The sequence below is a fragment of the Cyprinodon tularosa genome, unplaced genomic scaffold, assembly GCF_016077235.1.
Source record: "Cyprinodon tularosa strain WSP-4 unplaced genomic scaffold, ASM1607723v1 ctg274, whole genome shotgun sequence".
NCBI classification, from domain to species: domain Eukaryota; kingdom Metazoa; phylum Chordata; class Actinopteri; order Cyprinodontiformes; family Cyprinodontidae; genus Cyprinodon; species Cyprinodon tularosa.
This window is the reverse complement of record NW_024038979.1, coordinates 742,944-768,233: the sequence shown is the minus strand read 5'-3', so window position 1 is coordinate 768,233 and position 25,290 is coordinate 742,944. Positions and strand designations below refer to the sequence as shown.

At 38.4% G+C, this 25,290-nt stretch overlaps 1 protein-coding gene across 1 annotated transcript; it reads right to left on the bottom strand.

The window, feature by feature from the left end:
* Positions 1-6,214: 6,214 nt before the first annotated feature.
* treh (trehalase (brush-border membrane glycoprotein)) lies at positions 6,215-25,242 on the bottom strand. The gene is made up of 15 exons (XM_038289971.1): positions 24,174-25,242; positions 18,733-18,833; positions 18,508-18,655; positions 18,343-18,430; positions 16,451-16,551; positions 16,270-16,362; positions 16,043-16,159; positions 15,784-15,906; positions 13,844-13,893; positions 13,199-13,399; positions 12,895-13,112; positions 9,610-9,721; positions 8,850-8,962; positions 8,702-8,755; positions 6,215-6,775 (listed from the first exon to the last, which is right to left on the bottom strand). The coding sequence occupies exons 1-15, from the start codon at positions 24,254-24,256 to the stop codon at positions 6,638-6,640; spliced, it is 1,740 nt and encodes a 579-aa protein (XP_038145899.1). The 5' UTR covers positions 24,257-25,242; the 3' UTR covers positions 6,215-6,637.
* Positions 25,243-25,290: the final 48 nt, after the last annotated feature.

Genomic DNA, 25,290 nt, shown 5'->3' with positions numbered 1-25,290 from the left:
CTCTTTTAAGACATAAGCACTAGGTTTTGCATATAATTTCATTATTTATATATCATTAATCATACATGATATTTGCAAGTTTTTTTCATTTGTAGTGCTCCTGGATTATCTCAAATATAGTTATTTCTGTCTTTCTTTTTTAACTACAGTATATGGCCTGTCTTAAACCATAGTAGCCTTCTTGAATGTGATTGGTCGACCGATTTTGGGTTGGTTTGAATTGCTAAAGCAGGTTGATTTAACAAAATGTGCTGTCAAGGTTACAATCACACGGATAGTAAAAAAATAAAATAAAATTAAACTCATGTAGTAATACAGTTTCAAACCTCTGTTAAGCAATAGGTTAAAAAGGGTCCAAATGAAAGAGTTTTTTTATTTTATTTTAGGGGTTTCTGGTCCCTAAGCATCTGCCCATATGAGCCATATTAAAAGCAACTTAAAATATCACAGATAGGCCACAACCGTCTAATTAGTTCTGGAAAAGATTGCAGTTGATTTATATGTTTATATCTTCCCCCTCTAAACCCCAACTCTAAGCTCACACAGATACCGATCTTCTTATAAATCACTCCGTATGATTTGTTAAGCAGAAAGGATTGCAAATCGATGCTCAGTTCACTAGAGAGAAGGAAGGCTGTTCCAGAGCCACTATTTCTTCTCTACACATGGCTCTGCAGTAAAGGATGCTCATCTGTATGCAGCACTGCTTAACGTACAGTTGGTGAGGGTTGCACACTCTGACCTTTACTTCCATAACAACATGCTATGCAGTTGTTGCTGCAGCTATACACTTTGTGGCTTGCCCATTAAATGTGCTTCTTAGAATAATGTCATCACATTTGGGTAATTAAGGGCACATGCGCACACACAATCGCTGCAGTCTCACCTCATCACCGCCTAACTACCGGATGACTTCTTCCACACTTTGCAGCTTGATCTCATTAACTCGGCACAGGATGTTTCTGCTAAAGCAGTACTGTTATGTGTGAGCAGGGTCTACATGAGCTCCCGCTGTTGGCTTGGGCTGAGAAATCAGTGACAGCCGCCCGCTGCTTAAACACTTCCAAATACAGCATAATATGCATGAGTGCAGCTGCATGGGTGTCATTTATGTACAGAAAAAGTCAGTCAAATTATTTGTAAATGGAGATAGCGCTTTATGGAGAGCGATCTCAGAGGTTACACGCTCCGCTGCCCCTGTTGGCCTTTTGCCAATTTAAATTGAACAGTCAATCTTTTGTGTCCAGTCATGCTGAAAAGAGAAATGCACTGAAATCCTTTATTTTGTTGCCCCATCTGCAGCATCAACAAGGAGGGAAAAAAATCTCCTTTTAAAGGTAAATATATCATTACTTTTCTTGTTTTATAATTTGCATATTTGTGTGGACATCATTTCATGCTTGACCAACGTGTCACCCCAGATGTACGCAGAAGTGACAGATGTGTCAGAAGATGCAAAAACCGCCGCCTTGTTTCTGTTTCTTTTGAAGTGCTGATGTACGAAGCGCCTTCATTGTTTTCACACCTGCTGAGAGTGCTGAGGATACAAGAAAACAGCTTTTTATGTATGTTCATTTTAGGAGAAGGGCATTAAATGACAGGAATGCCAAAACAAATAATTGTTTTTTTCAAAAACTTATTAAAAAGAGAATATGTTATTAAAAAATAACTAAAATTTTGATTTTTTTTTTCCTGTGCATCTGAGCTCAACGTTATGTATTTCTTTTTTGTATTTTTGTTCTTTGTCTCCTACTTATCTGTTAATGGTATTACTTCATCTTCCCTCTATAGAACAGGAACGTCAGGATGGAAACAGCAGAACAATGAGTGGAACAATAGCCTCGGATACTACAGTCTCATACATCAGCATCACTGACGTATGATTTTGGCTGAAAGGGGAAGATTTGCATGAGAGCAGGTGTCTGCATTCAACGCCGCTGTAACATATGTGCCTGAACAATGAAGCATATGAAGAAACTGTTCCCCAGTTTTTAGGAAGGGAAATGGGAATTTTGTCTCTTTTCATCGCTCCTTGCAATCAGATAAATTAAATACATTTCCTTTCAAGCCACAAATAAAACAAAATGTTATCATACATGCAATTACTAAAATAGTTTCATCCTCTTAACTTTTTAGCTTGTTCAGTTCTAGCCACTATGTGAAATAATATTTATAAAGCCTCTTTATCATTACGTAATCCAATATAGGTTTTAACAATAAATATAAAGTAAAAAATATATAATTTTGCATTAATATTTGTTATACTAGAACTTCAGCTGACTTACCAACAAGAATCAACCAAAATCGGGTAGAATGTATGAATGGTACTGCTGTGTTCAGAGGAAGGCTGTAAACATGCACTCTCCTACCTCCTGCCAGTTGCAATGAGACTTCATCAGTCATAGAAACGGCACCTTAGGGTGCAATTTGAGATGAAACCCTGTTATAATCAGATTTAACATTGTGGATGAGGCTGACTAGTGGAAAAAAAAATGAAACTAAAAAGTCAACCACAAAATTGCCTTATTCTTCCAACTTGCTTACCAAGCAAACATTTTAGCGATAATGTAGTCTAACGGCGTCTGATGGTTGAAACCAAAGATGTTCTTAAGATGTTTGGGTGGAGGTGCTGATCTCTGATGTAAGCACATATATGACAAACTTTGTTACTTTGTTTCTAACTTTCTGACATTTTTGTTAGATAATCTTTGGGACTCAGCCTGGTAACCAGTGGCTGGTGGAGTTTTCTCCAGGGGGAGGGCTATAAATTCAAAATACACATATACCAAAAACCAATTAAACATATACTAAGTTATCACCAGTATATTTATATGAATGCAAACTACAAAAAACATTATAAAAACAAAACATAATCTCATGTAAAGGTTTGCTTTTTGTACATAAATCCTTCTCTTCTGAGGCTTTGTAAACGCAAATCTGTGTTTTGCATGATCCAATATGGCGCCACAAACCTAAAAAAATAATGTAGTAGTTTAATAATGGTGAAGCTATAAGTCAGTTCTATATTTTCTAAATAAATAAAAACTACATTCTGAGAATGTGTTTATTTAAGAGCAACTAATCAAATTAGCAAACATCTAGAAAAAGTACACTATATGATATTATTTTCCATATGATACCCAGATGGTTCGTTCTTCTTTGCCTTTTCTAAAAGTAGAAAGGCAAGGGAAAAGCAGAATGAAGCATTAGCCTCGCTGCATGCAGATAGCCAAGCCTTGTAGCTAAACCAGGTCCTGTACAGTCTCCAGCTGTCTTTTTGACTGCTCAACAATTTTGATGTTCCACTGATCAGGTCCAAACGGTTTCACCTCCACCTTTTCTTGGTAAGTTTACCTTAAGGGACTTCACTTCTGCAACTCAACCTGTCAAACAGCCGCACTACGACTGTGACGACAGTTCCTGTCAGCTCTGGAGAGCTCAGGGTGCAGATTTCTCCTAAGATTGCAGAGGAGCTACTGAGCATTTACAACTGTAAAAGAGAAACGGCTTTGCTCATCATTAAAGACTGAATATTTATCTTGCACATCTAGAAAATATATTAATATATTTCAAAGAACTTTCATTTTGTAATTTATTATTTTTTATATTTATGTCTTAATCAAAGTCATTGGGTGGGTGGGGTGGCCTCTATTGACCAGCCGCCACTGCTGGTAACACATTTTACGTTACTGTTTTCACCCTGATCCCACACATGGATTGGTCTCTTATCAGCAGGGTTTCATATTTCTGAAAGCACAAAGGTAACAACAGTAGCGACCGTTGATTCACTACTTAAAGCCTTTAGGTTGATAATTAAACTTCTCACATTGTTAACCCTTGCCACTAAAAGGAAAAGCACTAAAAGAAAGTGTCAGTGTTTCAGGAGCAGAATCTCCATCCAGACAGTCCGGTCCATTAATGTGATGCAATATAGAAAGCTGTTCTACAGAGTGAACCAAGATAGGGGTTCATTTCCTTTAAGACTTCTTTCATCTCTAACATTTTAACCCATGATGATTTTTAAATCCTCCTTCTGTGTCTTGCTCTATAGATTAGGAGCTGTTCTATGTTGAAACAAAACAGCCTAAAGAAACTTTCCCTAATTCTGCAAAACTATATTTTGTACACAGCGAGGTGTTCTTTCCTATTATATGAACTGCATCTGTGTCTTACTGGCTGTTATTAGCCGTTATCAGTCCCATAGAATGGCTTCAAATTTCGCCTCCTCTACCTTCTAGTAGGTTTCTTATGGATGATAGTATTCAGCTTATTGTTAATAGCCGCTATGGCCATGTCTAAAACCTTAAGTTTGAATTGATATTTAATTACTTTATACTTTTTATACTTTATTTACAGCCTACCTTCTTTAAAAAAAAAAAAAACTGTTTTAAAGCTTTGCTGCGAGTGAATTCCAGATGTTTCAGTCACACAGATGTAATGCGGTGTTTGAAAACAACTCAGTTGAAAAGATAAGAGATGTTTTTTAGGAGGTTTTGTTCGATATGAGTGATCTGCAGATCACCTTTTTCTTACAATACATGAAGAAATAGTAAATAATGTTCAGATTACATATAAATACAATTTAAAAAAAGGAATTACTTTAGCTTTAAGATTAGGATTTATTCTGTAACAACCTACTGAACCCACTGGAAGGTAGAAAGTAGAATCTGAAGCCATTCTAAGAGAATGATAACTGCTAATAACATCCAACACGATAAGATTTGATCATCCTTCAGGTTTAACTTACTGCTAGTCTCCTTATTAACTTTTCATACCTAGAATTGAGAGATTTGGCGGTTCAGATTGTATTCTGATTTAAAAACATGAGAAAAAAAACATTCTGAGAAAGAAAGGATGTTGGAAAAGGACTGAGAAAATACAAAACAATCGTTGACATCCATTCCTCTCAGGAGACGATGATGTAGCTTCCAAATATGGGTTCATCCGCACTTCTTTGGTTGGCTGAGCAGATCAACCAGTGTCCTCCTCCAAAACTGTGTGACTCCTAGGGGTACTGTTGGTGGTCTTTGTCTGGTTCTTTCCTGAATGGCATCTTTTGTACAATCTCTGATAACAAATCGTTAGCCTGGCTCTCGTCCTTACAGGCATCTTTGCAGAGTAGTAATCCGGACTGTGCTAAGCCTGGTAGATGTGCATCTTGGTCCTTTCATTTAGAGTTGGAATCTCCTTTATCTGACGTCATGTCTGTTGTTTATCATCCAGCCCTGAAGCTACATTAGTATTCTGCATAGACATGGGAGGTGAGGGTCGCTATGGGTCCAAGGAAAACACAGGCAAACACTTTGCAAATGATGTCGAGTAGGGAGACGCTCCTGTAGTTTTTGCAGTCGCTCCGGTCTCCTTTGTTATGACAGAGCGACGATGTTGAGGTCATGCATTTCCTAAGGGATGTAACCCTGTACCCAGCATTATGATTCTGATAAACATTTAACTACCCAAACATTGTTTAAAGGAACAATAATCTTATATGTAAACATAAAACACGAAAAGTTTAGTCTGATTTAAAATCAGTGACAAAAATGACCTGCTTTCAGTTTATATATTCAAATAAAACTGACAAACTGATTTGTTGCCTTGAGCGAGGCATGTTAGAGCTTCCAAAGTTTGGAAAAATGAACTTTTTTTTTAAACAAAATGTGATGGAAAGTTTCAGTAAGAATCCTTCAGCCAAAACTTATTTATACAACATAAGAAAACAGGAACATGTTGATAGTCTATGAGTAAGAGCACAGAATGATCCTGAATAAAACCGTGCAACAGAATGTGGTGAAAAACAGCCGTCAAACACAATTAGAAGTGTTTTTTTTCCCCCTAAAACATCTGACTCACAGTATCCATCATTATTCTCCTACTAGATATAAACAGCAGCAGGGATGGAGATTTTCATAAAAGCAGGAAATGCATCAAATCCTGTCATGTTTGCCATGTTTCCCAACATGGGAATCAGCATGCACCCTGTGTGTTTATTAATAAAGGCCAAGAGGTTATTTCTATATGTGCTGCTGGGAGAAAAGGTTGCATTGAAATTAATTCCCACACACTTTCACCACATTTCACAAAAATGTTTCGGTGGTCGACTTATAAAAACACAATATTCACATATTTGAACGCCATGGTTACCCAGTAAGTCATCCTTAGAGGCTGGTATTGACAGAACAACAGTGTTTAGATTTAAAGCAGTTGGAAGCTTTTCTATGAGTATCTGAGTCAATGTTTATTTCTCAACGAAGTTAATTTACAGGCTTTTTTTTTTTTTACTGAAACCCAGAGGCTCAGGATAATTAAGCTCCATTACGGCAATAAATACAAGAACTGAATTAGTAGCGTGAATATTTTTAAAGTAAAGAAGAAAATTAATGCTGTTATGACATTCAGCAGCTAAAATATAGATACAAATCTTCTCATGAAACAAAGCAATACTGGCCTCAGAGGAATAAAACAAATCATCAGTAATTATATGCAATAAAAATGCTAATTATTGGTTTTAATGGATAAAAATATATATCCTCATAAGTCTCTTTAGTCGTGTCTGTGGACAGAGAGATGTTGTAGGAGTGAAAACAGGAATGCTAAAATAAAATCCAGGCCTCAGCCGGGTTCTTCTGACACCTCTGATTCAGTGGAGCATGAGAGCGATGGAGACGGCCAGAGGCAGCAGGAGGTCAACACACACACGTCTGCCTCCCGAGGTGAGAGTCGCCCCATACTGATCCAGGAGCTGCAGGGCCACACCGTTGGTCCAACCGAAGCCCAGCTGCAGCAGGGGGAGGGACACAGCAGCAGAGTGTTAGTGTTACTTCTATTTTTATAAAGCGCATCAGACAGTGCAGTTCAATCTCGAAGACCTCAAATATCACTTGTGGTTTTATATTTCAGTCAGGGAGGGGAATAGGGGAAGATGGGAGAATAGAGCAATGGCTGGTTTGTGTGGGAGGTAGGAGGCTGATGGATGAGGGAAAACATTCACTGGATTTTGGCTTAAAATTAAAAAGGGTGCTTTAAAAAGTAATCTGTTTTTAATTCTATGGTTTGACATCTCTAAGCATAGCAAAAATAATTCAGTCTTCAGGGGGTTCGAAAATAATATAATACTAACCTCAGATACGCCAACAATACCAACAGGTCACTCTACTTATCAGGTAAAACAAAGAAAAACAGGGAAAAGTGTGTGTGGAAAACAAAGATCAGCTCATAGAACTAGTTAACATTGAAGTCATATTTTTTTTCTGTGACTTCAACCGTTTCTCCAATTTTTTTTTGTAGATTTGGGCCACCCTTCTCTGCTGGTTGGTTCCTTTCATTCCGGTTTGCAGACATTAGTTTCTGCTCATCTCTCTTCGGTTCCACCGTTGCATTTCAGTCAGGCAAAGATCTGGGCCGTGTCCTTGCCTTTGAGATCAATTCCTTATTAATGACCCGGTTTGGACCAGGCTTCAACTGTTGGACTTATTCCCTCCAACTTGATTATATTAAATTTTAAAAAGAAGACATTTAGGGTCTAATGGTTTTACTCCTATGTCTCCAAAGCAAATCTTAATCCTCACCCCTGCTCCGCCATGCCTGACAGTTGGTTTGTGGTTCCGAACATTAGGGTCAAACATCTGAGAATTTTTCTCATAAGCCACTAAAGTTTAACATTCTAACCACGGCTTTAGGAGTCTGAGTATTTTACTGTTTTACTCAGGATTTTTCTTTTCTTCCTCTGGAGTAATGGAGTTAAAATGGGTAGAAAACATTTATACCTAATAACCCCCCCCAGGCAAAACAGTTACATCTCTGCTGTCCCTCTCAGCATTGTGTTATCCCACACTAGTTAACACAAAAGGCTAAAAATCCTGCTTTAATAGATGTTCTCACTACATTACAAGAACAACACAAAGTTAAGCTTAAATGCTGATGAAGATTTTCAGTCATCCAGGTCATAGTCATTCTGTAAAACTTTCAAAACCTTGGAAACCAAGTCCAGTGGGTTGTTTTTTAAACTTTTACGGAAAGTTAATCTTAAATGTTTTAAAAATATATGTATTTAGCCTCTTTTTTACTCAGATACCTCAGACTAAATTAAAAAGTCCTTTATTTAGTAAAAAGAGACAACCTTTGCTGAATTCAGTTAAAGCTGGACAGGAACAGTAAGAAAGAAAAGCAATTAAGAGGTTTTTGGTAAGTGGAGGAGCTGCAGGGATCCACAGCTCACATGTCAGAATCTTTTGACAGAGCAGCTATTATTTATGCACGCTACAAATCTGAGTGACAAAAACAAACTAATGCAGGGAACATGGCAAATATCTGGAAATAAGGCAAAGAAGAAAAACTAACCGAGGATTAGCCTGAAGACATCATCCCCACAGCGAAACACGGGGGTGAAAGAATCATTCTGTGGGGATACTCTGCAGCTAAGTATTGACTTTTTTTCAAAACGTATTATATACGCATGTGATCATTTATAATTTGGTATAAATTTTCAGATTTTCATTCATAATGAGCGTTAAAAACCACAAGTTCCCTTTGATTTGAATGGATCTAATTCAGCAACTTGACAAAGTGTAAAAAAAAACAGTCAAGAGGTGTGAATATTTTTGTGAGCCACTGGATACAGAGCCATAAACTTAAAAGCATATGGACTTTATTTTTGTACCTGAATTGAAGGGTTTGAATATTTATAAGATAAAAAGGGAATTACCTGAACTTCATATTCTCCACCTCCACCTGGTTTCCCGTCGCCATTCACATCGTACTGTTAGGGTGGAGAGGAAGATTACACGTTCTGTCCTCTATGCACTGAGCTCTGAGGCAACAAAAACAAATAAACACCCAGAAAACATGCTCACCTTTTCAAACATGGCTTTGTATTTTTCATAAGCCAGCCAGTTTGTTTTGATCCAGCGCTGTGCCAAATTAGAAGCCAGATTCTTGGCGTCCTCTGAAGACAGTTTGGACAAACCTGGTGAAACAAATGTCTCCTTTTTAGTAAAAACACGCTCTTAGCCTTTAGTTTAATTTCCTTTTATGGTGGTTGAATGATTTTTTTTTAAACCACAATATAGCACAGAAAAATCTCACAGAGTACAAGACAGCAGGTGAGATTTATTTTTTTATGGCCCAGTGGTGCTTTTTTTTTTCCTGATCCAATCTGTTACCTGATTTCAATGCAGCTGAGCATGTATTTCACTTCATGAACACCAAACTGAAAGGAAATAAGCCCCCGAAGCAAAAAGAAAATAGAGAGAGCTGCTACACAGGCCCATCAGAGCATCACTGAGGAAGATGCCAGATAAAAAAAATATGACAGGAAGCAATCCCTCAAGCTGTGTGTCTGATGTGGATGTAATAAACTCCACAAAACGGAAACAAAGTGGGATGAATTCAGATATACATTAAGGGTTTGGCCACATTTGTACAAAAAGACGAGCACCAGATGAGCTCATATTATATTAAACTGCTGTTTTTCTTCATTTTCTTTAACATGGCTGTGGTCTGATGCCAATCCAGAGCAAATGAGTCATCTAGTTTTCAGAAATTCTTATGCAAATATTGGGCTGATGAATCCCTGGGTTTTTAGGAGGCTTCTTTGTTTCTGTTGCTTCCCACCTTCAATGAGCATGTGCTGCAAAGGAGGCCAGGCGTTGGGATAGTCCCACTGCTGCCCAGACTCCCTCAGTGACGTTGGCACTCCGTTGGGGAAGTCGAGAGCGCCGCTCCCCTGAGAGGAAACAAAGAAAAAAGGAGCGAAGCAGGGGTGAAACCTTTGCAGTGTGTGTGCGCCATCTGCTGGTACAACTCAGCATTGAGCCTCATGCAACAACATTTTCATGGTCTTCTCATACAAATCTTTTTCTCCTACAGTGGCCTTTAACGAACGCTTACGATCAGTAGTTTATGGTTAATTATCCTGCAAAACCTAAAGAACCCCCCTGTGCGTCTGCGCGCGCTCCCGATTAAAGTTAATCTGCAGGATTACCACTCCTATAAGGGGCAGCTTCTCACCCTTCTGTGATTATAATAGCAGTGAAGATTAAGAAGAAAAAGTTTAAAGGTCCGCAGATTGAAGTTCTACGGTAGAGGATTAAGGCCACTGAAAAAAGCTAACTAATTTTTAAATATTATTTCAGATTAATATGGGAAAAAAGTCAGAATTCTGACTTTAATCTCAGGATTCTGACTTTAATCTCAGGATTCTGACTTTATTCTCAGGATTCAGACTTTAATCTCCGGATTCAGACTTTTCTTTTCTCAGAATGCTGTCTTTAATCTCAGAATTTTGGATCATAATCTTAAAGGGCACCCTGAAGCAAGAGCTTCTCACCTTTCTGTTTAAAGATCCCCAGATTGAAGTTTTACGGTAGAGGATTAGGGCCACTGAAAAAAGGTTAGCTAATTTTTAAATATCATTTCAGTTTAATATTAGTCTCCTGTTCAATCTCAGAATTCTGACTTTGTTCAAAGAATTCTGACTTTGATCTCAGGATTCTGACTTTTGCTCTAAGAATTATGACTCTAATCTCAGGATTCCCGACTTTTATTCTAAGAATTATGACTCTAATCTCAGGATTCTGACTTTTTTTTCTCAGAAATCTGACTTTAATCTCAGAATTCTATTTTCTCAGAAGTCTGACTTTAATCTCAGAAATCTGACTTTTTTCTCAGAAATCTGACTTTAATCTCAGAATTCTGACTTTGATCTCAGGATTCTGACTTTTTTTCCTCAGAATTCTGACTTTTTTCAAAGAATTCTGACTTTTGTTCTCAGATTTATGACTTTAATCTCAGGATTCTGGCGTTTGTTCTAAGAATTATGACTTTAATCTCAGAATTCTGACTATTTTTCTCAGAATTATGACTTTAATCTCAGGATTCTGACTTTTTTATCAGAATTATGACTTCAATCTAAGAGTTATGACTTTTTTTCTCAGAATTCTGACAATTTTTATCAGAATTAGAACTTTAATCTCAGGATTCTGACTTTAATCTCAGAATTCTGACCTTTTTTTGTCAGACTGCTGATTTTAATCTCAGAATTTTGGATCTTAATCTTAAAGGGCACCCTGAAGGAATAGATGTGGGAACACTCAGATTCACTGACAAAGAAGTTGATTTGTTTGGGATGGCCAGTAACACATTGGTGTAAAATGATGGAATTAGGTGACTTTTTAAGCCCAAGGGGTCCCCGGTGATGCTATTTCATTAATGTTAAGAGCAGAAGGTGATTAAAACAAGAGAGATAGTTTAGTCTCTAGACAAGGCTACGGCTTGATGCTAATATGTTTTTTAGCTGTCAGAATTCATTCAGAATCCTGATATTAAAGTCAGAATTCTGATCTTTTTCCCATATTGAAGTGAAATAATATTTATAAATCAGTTAACATTTTTTTAGTACATTTCTGTATAATTTTCAGAGTAATTTTAAAGAACCTTATAACTTTAGGAAACCATCTGATGTAGGATACAAATTATAGACCGCTTGGACAAAACTTTAGCATAAAAAATTTCTAAAAAAAATAATAAAAAATAAATAAGGTTATTATTTCTTATTTAAAACAAGCCAAAAACAAATCAGGGATGTCTTAATTCTCCTCACAGTTTCACTGTGGAATAGAGGTTAAAGGTTGAATCTATTATCACATAAAAATCATATATTACAAATAATATCTGCTCTGAGTTTTTCACATTTGTGGAATGTCCTGCATTTCTCTAAGACAGTGGTGTCCTTTGTTGGTGTTCTATTTCGCATGTTGAAATTGCCGAGCCAAAAGTAACTAGCAGCTTCCTGCAAATGGAGTGGATTTAATATAGTTAAGAGTATGATATAGTTATAAGTACCGGTTGCATGTGATTTTATCCTCATCACTCTGACTGCATATAGAGAGGCTCCGACTACGCAGGGTGAGCAGATCCGATGTGTGCAGACTATTTTCACTGTTCCTGACGAATTGAAACACTGCCCCTCATTTGATTGGATCAGATTTTGAAAAGTTATTAAATAAATAAATAAACAGCTCAGCTATAGAACAAAGCTCCACTTAAGTCTGGGCAGCATCTCTTAAACCAGAACACATTGGAAACTTTACAGGCCTAAATTGAATAAAATGGGAACTCTGTTTAAAGAAACGGAAACCGCAGGAATAAAGGCTGTGGGACGGTTTATATGGGTAGTTGCTGATGCACCGAGAGGTGACTCTCTGACACCATCTGTGAAGTTTGTCAAAGTTTTTCTTTTGTTGTGTTTTATAAAGAAGGGAGAGGGATAAGCTGCAGTTACCTTAACTGTCCGTCACCCACTGTCTTTTTTTTTGTGTGGCTCAAAGAGGATCAATGTTTTACTATCTATTCTCCAAAAGTTTGTCAAAGTCTTTTTTTTTTCTCCTAGGGGAGTGAGAAGTTGCGCTTTCAAATCTTCCTCATTGATTTAGCGAGGCTAAAAGAGGATTACTATTTTATTCGTTTTCTGTCGACTGAAATGCTATCTTTGGTAAACTATTCTGTTTTATTGATCCTTTATGCATGAGTTTGCCCCACCTGCTCTATAGGTGCTTTGAAACTCCAAACCTTACTGTTTTCCTTAGCAATTGACAGATTTAGTTTTTGCATTTTCCCCCCAGTTAGATGTGTTTTACTTTGTAACCGTGCCTCCCTTCCTGGCAGACCCATGACAGTGCTGCGTAGTCCGACTAAATTAGACCTAGGGTCATTTGGAGTGACGCCAGCCGCCTGCAGAAAAACGTGTCAGTTCTGTTCATCCCCAATGACTCTAACTGAGGTTTATGGCTTTAGGATGAAAACCTTTGCAAAGCCCTGTAAGTGAGTCTTAGCTTATTCTAACCAACAAAATAAAATAAAGCTGTTTGCTCTGTTAAATCTAATGCAGAGTGAATCCACCTTCAGGTACTTCACTGCCTTCTCTTCCATCTCAGGCTGAGAATAACATCGAGCCCAAACAGGAGCCAGGTTGGAGGGGTAGAACTCAAAGTGTTTGGAGTGCGTCACCAGGTTGTAGTCAAACCAGGCTCCCCTCTCAGCGTCCCACAGCAGCGCCTCCATAGCCTTAGTCCTGCCGGCTGCAGCCTGGTCATACAGAGCGGCTGACTCAGTGTTACCTGTCAGGACACAGCATATCATTGTTATGTAACACCAGTTAGGAGCTAAAAGCAGTCTGCAGCAGCACCAAAGGTCAGAGGCTCACCCAGCAGTCGGTGGAACGAGGCCAGGGTTCTCTCATTGCGGCACAGCAGGGAGTTGAGGTCAGTGGGTAAAATCTGGCTGGTGCGGGTCTCTCGGAGGGTCCCGTCGTTGTGGCCGGTGCTGTTTATGAACCAGCGGGAGGTGAAGTCCCAACCAGACTCTGCACCTGCTTTTAGGTCCATCCACAGCTGCTGTTTGAGCTCTAAGGCCAGAGGGGAACATCACAGAGAGCCAGGCTGAAATTTACACATTCAAAGCTCAGCTCTGCTCTTTAAAAGAAACCAAAGAAATGAAATATGAGGTCTCACGCTGAGTCATGTTTACCTCTGCTGTACACCAGCTCTTATGAGCTTTAGCAAAAATATCTTTGTCAGGTGGAGGACTATAGGTGATGTTGAATATTTGTAATAGAGCAAACACCTTCAGGTGACAGAAAGATCATTTAAAGTAGCATTATAGACCAACGATGGCTCAGAGAATGGATGGTTTCCTCCCTGCATACATTATCTGAGAACATTTCTAATGTATCACAGCTTACTAAAGGGACGCATTCCAAATGCTGCAGAGCATCTATGACAACTTATCTCACCCTCACAGAAGAGAAATCGTTCAGCCAGACAGAAAAATAATTTTAAGAACCCATTACCATCAGAGAGTCCTTCAGCCAATTCCAGATCATCAGTGTAGGATTCAGGCCTGGAAGCAAAGACGGGGTTAATGAGGGTAAAGATGTGCTCTAATATACGCCCCCTTCTGCCTGAGCGTGCAGTCATGGTTAAAAGTTTACAGAATGACAAATAGTTTGTTTTTCCACACAAACTTTACTCCTTCAGTGTTATGAGATCTTTTTATTCCCTGAAACTCACTAATAATGAAGTATCTGGAAATCTTAAAAACTGTTCAGCTTTGCTATTCTTTCTAAAGAAGGACATTCAATCAGGATAATGCTGCCACTACCGTGTGTCACCATGGCCATAGTGTGCTCAGTGTGTTGTTAACTCTAACACGAATTTTATTGCATTTGGTATCCTTAGTCGTGCCTTGTTTGCTTCGGTTTGGAGATAACCTTAAACATGACTTCTTATAGCTCTATTTAATGACACTCTTCCATAAAAGCCTGAATTGGGTAGTGCATCACTAATGACTGTACTGGTGACAGATTCTCCAACCTTAAACATGATGCTCTGCAGCTCCTCCGAAGTCACCACAACCCTTGTGGCTAGATTTATGATTAATCCATTTACCAGACTGTCAGTTTAAGGTAAGGCAAATTTATTTATATAGCACTTTTAAATAGCAGTACAATTAAAAGTGCTGTGCAGGAAATAAGAAAATGGAACATAGGAAAATAATATTGAAGTGGCATAAAGTTAAATCAAACTATTGATAAGAAAAAGACAGGAGAGTTTGACGACAACATAACTAATAATTTAATAAATAACATTTTAACTTTGATTTAAAGCAACTTAGGGTTCAGCATTTTTACAGAGTTTTTTTCCCAGATTAGTACAAACCAAACTGTTTGGTTCTGGGTGTGCAAAATAGATTTGAGCCAGTAGACCTGAGAGGTCTGGTTGGTAGATACACAACGACAATTAACCTGTAACGTATTTTAGAGCTAACCTGTTTCATGATTTAAAGACATACAGAAGTATTTTAAGGTCTGTTCTCTAAGATACAGGGAGCTGGATGAAGGACTTTAGAAGTGGGCTTATGTGTTCCACTTTGTTAGGTTTTGTGACGCTGGTGACGGAAATATTTTAACATGACTTCTTTAGCTCTGGTGTATGTCAGGAGGTCCATACGCTACATGAACTATTATCATTAAGCATCTGCCACCTTTCTGAATACCTACTATTAGGCATTCAGAAATTAGGCAGATATAAGTACTACTAGTACTTATACCCGCCTTATAATAAAAGCAGATTGTGTCAGCAGTTCCTATAAGTAGTACTATATACTAATACTTATAGGAACTATTGACAAAATCTGCTTTTATTTTGTGTCCTTATCAAATTTGCTTTACTCTAATGGTCCTGTGGTATTGTGAGCTTACTTCTCTGGACTGGAGGCAATAAAGGAATGGTTTCAAAATGCGTTCCTCTTTCTCAGATACATTCATGAAACAATTCAGATCTTCTAGTTCTCAGCAGTCCAAGCCTGCTTGTTCTTGCTGATTTCTTTCTGTATTTGATGTGTTTTTTGTTTGAACTGGTGGCAATATTTGCAATTTCTTGTTCATCTTAGCATCGATTTGGAAGTTTGATAAATGGATGAGGTGCCTTTTTACTAGCAACAGTATCCTTGTATGTAAAGCTCTGCTGATGCAAAGTCACAGTTTCAGTGTAGGTAATAATGGTCCATAAAAGAATATTTTAGTTGCCTCTCTTAAATCAATGTCCTCAAGTATCTAGAGGAATAAAACAGTATTTTTCCCATTAATATTATGATAGAACATTATTTTCTTGATTCGTAGTGATATAGACCAGAGGCAAAACCATTACATATAAACTGAAGCAGTACATTTTGTGCAAACGAAATCTCCATCAGCCTCTGAGCTTTTTGCTACATGTATTGCAGCCATACCTGGGCAGGTCCGCCTCCACGATATACCGGTTCAGAACATGGTCTGACCCGCTTTCTTTCAAGGCCACAGAACGGTTTCGCATCCAGAACTCATACTCTTTCTCCAGAACTGGAAGAGCTTCTCTAAAATCAACAAGAGGCAATACTGGAATGAGGAAGAGTCAGAAAGGTGATGGTGTCACATTCTATCAAAGCTTGGTTGGTGCCCAGGAATCCACCAGCTCTTTAAATTCTTTCATGGTTTCACCCAGAATATTACCTGAGGAACTGCTGGTCCTTGGTTGCTTCATAGTAGCTCTCCACCATCAGCGTGAGGAATGGAGGCTGACTCCTCCTCTCATAGTAAATCCTCCCACCGTTTGGAACAAAGCCATACCTGTAGGAGTGGACAGTAATCTTTTTATTCTAGAGATGTTTAAATTCCCCTGAGAACCGTTTTTCTCCTCCTGAATGAACTTGAGATTCTGAGACAATTTAAAGCTTTACCTGTTGACGAGGAAGAGGAAGTTCTGGATCATACCATGGGCCGTTTCGGTCATCTCGGACAGGAGCAGTCCATTGATGACCCAGTAGGAGTCCCTGTTGGTTTTGAGACGAGAATCCTGATTGCCTGATTAGGTAACAACGATAATGCAGAAGGAGATGAGAGGTCCAACTGTTGGCTCACCAATAGTAGAGTTCCCTGAAGCGCCCGCCCGGCACGACAACAGGATGGGGGGTGTAAATCTGAGAGTAGAGCTCTGGATGGTCTTTGACATTATTTTGGATCTGGAGGAGAGACTTAATTATTCATCTATGGCACTGAGAGGAAAAACTTAAAGATACTGCTTCCATCCATCCAGATTATTTACAGTCAGTATTTAAAGTAACTAAATTTATATAATTAGTTTTTTTTTGTGTTTTAAAAAAACAAATCTGAATGCTCAGAAAAAGAACTTGAAAATCAGAGTGCAGTGCATTAATAATATATAAATACCACTAGAACTTTGTTCCTGAACAACGACTAATCAGGATTTTATATGAAGAATAAGTGCAGAGTCACACATGAGTGTGAAGTGGAACAAAATAAAACCAAAACAAGTCTGAATTGCCGCTGTAGTAATACAGTGAATAAGAATAAAAGTATTTATGTTCATCTGCATCACATCTTGAGCTATCTCTATAGTTATGTTGCTATAGGCTTAGGCCCCGTCCACACGAAGTCAAAACGAACACGAAACGCTGATATTTTCCAGAACGTTTGTCGTAAAGACGGAGACGTAAAATAAATGTGATCGTCCACACGAATGCATGAAAACGCTGCAAAATGTATGCCAGGCCTGTAAGTGGCGCTGTGGTGCCAAAGCAAAAATAAGCGACGAAATGTTGGGCATGCGCACTTATATTTATACATGGTTGCCCTGCGGGTCCATTTTCGTGGTTCAGTCAAATTCAGGTGCTGAACTATGTCGTCGATATTGCTCTGTTCTTCCTGGAGATATTCCAGAAGAAGAAGATTCTGTTGTAAGCCCGACAGCAGGGTGAGTAGCATTAGCAGCAACGGCGCCATTGTTGTTGTGATGTGTCGCGCATGCGTGTTTAGAGGCGACGCTATGATGCATGCGTGTAAAAAAAAATATGCGGTTAGAGCGTAAAGATGGAAACGCGAAAACGGCGTTTCGAAATCTTCCCACTCTGAAGGCTGAATAAAAAAAAGATCGTTTACAGACCCCCGAAACGCCGGCTTCGTGTGGATGAGAGGCTGGTTTGGTGAAAAATTTGTGCGTTTAGGCCAGGGTTCGTCTTCGTGTGGACGGGGCCTTAGACTGCTGGAGGACATAGGGTCCCTTTTTCATCCTTCTACTTCATTCTATCTCTATTCTCCCATTCTGCAAAATTTCCTGGATAGGGCCACCTGTGGAGCTGGTTGATAGTCGCTTTTTGTATCTCTGCTTCTGTCTCCTTGAACCCCAGTCGGCCTCGGCAGATGGCCGCTCACACTGTGCCTAATTCTGCTGGAAGTTTCTTCCTGTTAAAAGGAAGTTTTTTCCTCTCCACTGTCGCTGCAAGCATGCTTGGTATGAGGAATTGCCTTCAAGTCAATGAGTCGATGCAATCAACTGGTTTTCCTTAGATAGACAACTTTAAACAAGTTTGACTGCATGATCTGGTCGAATTGTCTCTGTTAAGTCCTTTGAGATGACAAGTGTTGTGAATTGGTGCAATATAAACTGAATTGAATTGAATTTCATCTCAGAGTAAAGGGGGATAAACACAAATACACATCAGATATCTATTTAGAAAAGGTTAAAAAAGTATTTTTTATTTCCTGCAAACTAGACCTTTAAATCCCCATCAAAAACATTGTAATTTGTGTCTGTAATTTTCCAAAATGTGAAATAGGAGGCGGCTGCTTTAAGTCTGACTGAAGCACAGGTCAAAAAATACTTTTGCAGACTCCTGCAAGTGGAAACGAAGAACCTCCCAAAGGCTAACTTTATTAATGTTGTAAATATTGTTGACTATAACTCATCTAAGAGGAGAATCTGACAAACAGCTTCAAAACTTCCTTCTCATCACCTTTCTGCCGAGAGACTTCCACAGATTGTGAATCTCTTCCCCCCACATCCGCAGCTTATCATCTGCTATTCCGCTCAGGAACTTGGGCCTGAATGAAAGAGGCACTTTTTATCAACCAGCTTCTGTAATAAAACCATCGATCTAAGCAGGACAGCTTTATCTTACTTTTCGTGCCAGTCTGTTGGTATCCACGTCTCAAACTCTGTTCCTGGTTTCTCAAAGTTTGCATCAAGAAACTCTTTGAGTTTTGTGGCAGGGATGGAGGAGTTTGGCGATTCATTGGAGAGGAGTTTAAAAGCTGCCAAAACATCAGCTGTAAAGGATTTTAAAAATGATATTAGCAGGCGACAGGGGGATGTAATCAAGGTGTTTTAGTGAGCAGAGACTCACCAGGAGCTGACTTCAGCTTCATGTCAACAAAGTACTTGTCATCATCAAACAGCTTAGCTTCTTGGACCTGATGCAGGATGGGTCCTGAGCAGTAGATTTCACTGAAACAAGGAGGGAACCATTAAGATCGTCCAACTGGAGTGTGATAAATCACCATCAGCTGTGCTATAAACAAGCAAACTGCTGTAAAGGTGGACATTAAAAAACTTTCCATTTCAAGCACATTACCTCAATGTACGACAAAAATATGTCAATTTATTTGACATATTAAATAAACCGACAAAGTGGTTAATAAAAAAAAAATCTAATAAGCATGGTTTTATTATTTTATTTTGGTTCACAGCAAATAAAAAACTCCATTCCATCCAATTTACATCACGCTTATCCCAAGTGGGATCACGAGGGGTGCTGGTGCCTATCTCCAGCTGCCTAGTGGCGGGGTACACCCTGGACAGGTCACCAGTCCATCGCAGGGCAACACAGAGACAAACAGGACAAATAACCATTCATAAACACACTCAGACCTAAAGAAAACTTAGAGAAGCCAATTAATCTAACAATCATGTTTTTGGTCTGTGGGAGGAAGCCAGAGTACCTGGAGAGAACCCACACATGCTAAGGGAGAACATGCAAACTCCATGCAGAAAGACAGCAGGCCGGGAATTGAACCCAGAACCTTCTTGCTGCAAGGCAGCAGTGCTACCCACTCAAATATAATAAATAGAAACCTGACAATGATATTTAAAAAAAGATCCCACTTTCTACCAATAAAGATAAAGGGATTTTTAACTAAAAATATAGTGCTATTAACATAGAGAAAGTCTGCTCACGGTAATCATCTACAACTATAAAAGTCAGGGCTAAAGAAACAGGCTGTTAGGGGAGCAAATATCTAAAATTTATGGGAATTTATGTTAAAGAACAATGTTTGCTATTACAAAATGCAGAGTTTGACTATTTCACTTATGAAATAGTCAAAGTTTATTACAAATAGAGTTAATGATGTGTCTTAATGTCTGTTAGAGTTAATGTAAAAGACAGTCCTTAGTTGACAGACACTGGGGAGGGTTGCAACTCTTCATGACTGAACCTGACAATCTACTCCTGTTATTGTACTTAGTTGTGATTCTACAAAATCAACCCAACATCACCAGTCTTCATTGTTCATCCTTTATAAAAATAACATTTAGGTTCACATTTTTAATGAGGGCGATGATGGCGACCCAGCAGTGCAGGCTTGGTGGAGCCAAAGGCTACAAAGGACACATTCTGACCACGGTACTCTTAAGTTGCCAAATGATCTGAGGTTCTCTTTATCAGGGTTCCTACAGCATAAGGCAAGTTAAATTCAAGACTTTTAAAGACTTTTTAATGCCACTTGAAATAAAAATTTAAGCCCAAATTTACAAGAAACAAGAAAAACCTGCTTGCGACAACTTAACCCAAAGGTTTATTTCAACATAAATCACTGCACTAATGTTTCAAATTTTGAAATACTTCCCATACAGGAAGAAAGCTAAAAACAAAGAAATGACAGAGATATAACAATTATTTAACTGAATTCACAAACTTTGTTTTAGCAGGGAACAAAAATCAGTTTTAAAGCCACAACATAACCAGTGCTAAGTGTTTTTTGCAGCTATTTTTCTTTGTATGGTTTTCTTAGTATGTTTGATTTGGTGATAAGTGGAGGCGTCATATTGCAGAGACAAGGGTGGAACAAAAACCGAGAAGTTTCATGCTTCGCATGTGTGACTTCCCTGCCTTAACTCCCATCGTTCCGAGGTTGAATGACTTCTTGCACAAACTCCACTGTGCCTCATGTATGTTCCCAGGTTTTAGCAATGGAGAAAACTCTTGGCTGGATAACCAATTTTCATTACATTTACACTTGCTCATATTTTCCAGACAAAAAGTTAATGGCGCATCTCCTAAATGTCCCGGCCGCAACAACGCTTTTATTATTTCGCTACCGGGACGGAACCAATAATGGCGAGCCATTTTTTTTTTTTAAATAGAGAAAAAATTTTTTTTTTATAATTTTAATGTTTTATTTAGATTACAAAAATAAATCGTAATAAAAAGGATCCTATTTAGGTTTTAAAAAATAAGACCTACGAAAGACTAATTTAAGACATTTTAATACCAATTAAGGCCTTAATTTTTTTTGAAGAATTCAATGCCTTTTAAGGACCCGCGGGAACCCTGTTTATGTAGTCTCCATCTCGGTTTCTTTTTCCTTCCACTGCCTAGCCTGCTTTAAATTAATCAAATAAGTCATTTTTAATTATAACTTGGAAAGGTGCAACACTGTCGGCCTGTCAGCCATTGTTTACCTAGCTGTATTAGCTTTTTCACAGGGAATTAGTTGAGGAAACATGCTCATATTTGCTATATTTACAACTGAAAACATGCATAGCTGCTATTTAATTTCAAAATAATTTGTATATTGGTAAAACAAAAAAAAATAAAAAACTTTTAAATGTCAGTTTGAAGGTTTTTACTTCAAATGAAGTATTCCAGCATTCAGCCTCAACTTTCACCATGTGAGCTTTAGAGATTGCTGCTTTACAGGTGCTGGTCATAAAATTAGAATATCATGAAAAAGTAGATTGATTTCAGTAATTCCATTTAAAAAGTGAAACTTGTATATTATATTCATACATTACATACAAACTCATATATTTCAGATGTTTATTTTGTTTAATTTTGATGATTACAAATGACAACAAATGAAAATCTCAAATTCATCATATCAGAAAATTAGAATATTGTGAAAAGGTTCAAAATTGATGGCCCCTGGTGCCACACTCTAATCAGCTAATTAACTCAAACCACCTGCAAAAGCCTTTAAATGGTCTTTCAGTCTAGTTCTATAGGCTACACAATCATGGGGAAGACTGCTGACTTGACAGTTGTCCAAAAGACGACCATCGACACCTTGCACAAGGAGGGCAAGACACAAAAGGTCATTGCTAAAGAGGCTGGCTGTTCACAGAGCTCAGTGTCCAAGCACATTAATAGAGAGGCGAAGGGAAGGAAAAGATGTGGTCGAAAAAAGTGTACAAGCAAGAGAGATAACCGCACCCTGGAGAGGATTGTGAAACAAAACCCATTCAAAAATGTGGGGGAGATTCACAAAGAGTGGACTGCAGCTGGAGTGAGTGCTTCAAGAACCACCACACACAGACGTATGAAAGACATGGGTTTCTGCTGTCGCATTCCTTGTGTCAAGCCACTCTTGAACCACAGACAGCGTCAGAAGCGTCTTGCCTGGGCTAAAGAGAAACAGGACTGGACTGCTGGTGAGTGGTCCAAAGTCATGTTCTCTGATGAAAGTAAATTTTGCATTTCCTTTGGAAATCAAGGTCCCAGAGTCTGGAGGAAAAGAAGAGAGGCACTTCATCCACGTTGCTTGAAGTCCAGTGTAAAGTTTCCACAGTCAGTGATGGTTTGGGGTGCCATGTCATCTGCTGGTGTTGGTCCATTGTGTTTTCTGAGGTCCAGGGTCAACACAGCCACATACCAGGAAGTTTTAGAGCACTTCATGCTTCCTGCAGCTGACCAACTTTTTGGAGATGCAGATTTCATTTTCCAACAGGACTTGGCACCTGCACACAGTGCCAAAGCTACCAGTACCTGGTTGAAGGACCATGGTATCCCTGTTCTTAATTGGCCAGCAAACTCTCCTGACCTTAACCCCATAGAAAATCTATGGGGTATTGTGAAGAAGAAGATGCAATACACCAGACCCAACAATTCAGAAGAGCTAAAAGCCACTATTAGAGCAACCTGGGCTATCATAACACCTGAGCAGTGCCACAGACTGATCGACTCCATGCCACGCCGCATTGCTGCAGTAATACAGGCCAAAGGAGGCCCAACTAAATACTGAGTGCTGTACATGCTCATACTTTTCATGTTCATACTTTTCAGTTGGCCAACATTTCTATAAATCCTTTGTTTTTATTGGTCTTCAGTAATATTCTAATTTTCTGATATGATGAATTTGAGATTTTCATTTGTTGTCATTTGTAATCATCAAAATTAAACAAAATAAACATCTGAAATATATGAGTTTGTATGTAATGTATGAATATAATATACAAGTTTCACTTTTTAAATGGAATTACTGAAATCAATCTACTTTTTCATGATATTCTAATTTTATGACCAGCACCTGTAGATGATTGATGCCGACTGTGTTAGTGACCCGTTTTCCCTCCATTTAATCAACTTTTGTGAGAAATATAAAAGGTGCTAGATAAACTGATTCAAAACAAATCTTTGTTTTGAAAATTAAAATTTTTTAAATTAACATTTTTTTAAATTAAAGTTGACAAAGATTAAAAGCTTTAGGCAGAGGATCTACAATAACTTATGCCCTAGTGGCTTTTCGTAGCAATAATATAGGTTTTATGAGGCTTTGAGTTTGAATTAAAAGATAAGAAAAAAAAAGCTTTTTTTTTTATAGTTGCGGCCTAGCGGTTAGGGCATAGAGCTTGGAATCCTGAGGTTCTGAGTTTGAGCCCCACTCCCACAGACTGCCCGTGTCTGAGCAAGACCCTTAACCCAACACTGCTCCCCGGGCGCTGCACGATGGCAGCCCACTGCTCCCTAAGGGGATGGGTTGGATGCGGAGGTAAAGGTCTCCAAAGTGAGATCAATAATGTTCAGTTAGTTACAAGGTGTAAAAATAGTTCTGTTGACAAACTACCATCAATCTAATGTTGACTCAAAGTTTAAAAGAAACATGGTCCTGCTTCAGAGGTTAAAATGGAAAAGCACAAAATCCAAGTAGCTTTTATAGTAGGCTGATATTTCAGAAGCAAATACCTTTTGTGCCTATGAAATGCAAGTAAAATCTTTAGACTAAAATCATCACTAATTAGTTGAATCATTGGCAAATTTGGCTTTACGCAATTCATCACATACCGACACTATTAAGCTACGTCTGCATAAGTTGCAACATTTTCTGAAGAGAAATAAGCAAATTAAGAAAAACATGCGAAAACTACTTTCTTTAAATCTTATCACAGGTGTCAAGGTGTTGTATAAGGTTTCCTAGCAGTAATGTTATGATCACAAGCATGATTATGCTCATAAAACACCTCTAACTTATCAGAATGGACTTTGAAGAAAAAAAAGCTGCAGATCACCAAGATATGGAGCTCATTAACCATTGTACTGATAAAGGTTTTCCATTTAAACATTAAAAGTCAAGGTTAGTTTTGCTCTTAATTAGTGCAAAAATAAAATATCCTCAAAAATTAAGTTTTTGCCACTTCTGTGGAGCAAGAGAAGCCATTTAGGTAATGATAGAAAACAAATTACCAGCTTAACAACTGGGAAAGAAGACACTTTGGGATTTGAAAAAAGGTTAAAATATTTGAATTGAAGTTAACAGTAAAACAGCTTCAAAGATTATGCTAGTTACCTACCTGTCACATGGAGGCAGCAGTAAACATCTCCCAAATGCTAACAGAGTTATGAATGAAAAGCAAGGGAGCACCAGGTTAACCATCCTGAGAGAAGAGCTGAAGTTAAACTCCAGAATAAAGGAAACTGCTTCCAGATCAGTTTATATCCGTGACCCAAAGTCCAGCCAGAAGGCCGACACTTTGCCCCCTAGCTTCTGTTTAACAGGGTAATAAAACAAATACACGTCAGGCAATAAATTTCAGTGAGCTTTATTTTTTTTCCGAACAAAAACTTAATCCAATAATATTCATCACATTTGAAAATGTAAAATTTTCTCACTGAAACCAGGCCAATTATATCAAATAAAAATAAACACGTTTTAAATTTCACATAAATTTGGAGTCTGTTTCTTAAATCCCTATATTCCCGATTTTTCTTTTCCTCCTCAATTGCCCACTTGCCCCTCCCACTCTTACCGATGCATTTGTGTAAAAAAAGACCAATTCTCTCAAGTGTGTAGAGACGGATCCAGATAAACAAGTGCATCAGGGCAGCAAATGCTCCAAATTACCCACCCCAAATTATTTTAGAACCATACAGACCGAGACAAATCGTTTCTATTCTCAATTAATGACCAAATCTGAAGTAAGATGCTCCTGTCTCAGTCTATAGGGTTTAATCCATGAAGGCCTCAGGCAGTAAGGCGGCTTTCAACCAATTAACCACACTGAAGCTTTTAGACTTTATAACCAGTCTGTAGCCATTACTGCCAGAAGCCTGCATAGACACAGACAGCTGCCAGGTGTCTGAATGTCATCCCTGTTCACTCGGTAATGCTTAAGTTTGCTTTGGATTTTTTTTAAGTTTCTTTTTAAGTTCCTCCCACCTCCAATGTGACCCGAATAAAGCAAATAAAGACTTTCTGGGACAAAACCGTGAGAGCAGGGATCAGAGTGTAAACCAATGAGATAGAGGGAAATAGTTTATTTTTTCCTCATTGGCTAACAGAGCATCTCACCAATAATCAGGGGAAACTTGTTTGTAAAAAGGTTCGCTGAACAGAAAGTTCGCCGAACTTTCTGTTCAGCGAACTTTCTGTTCAGCGAACTTTCTGTTCAGCGAACTTTCTGTTCAGCG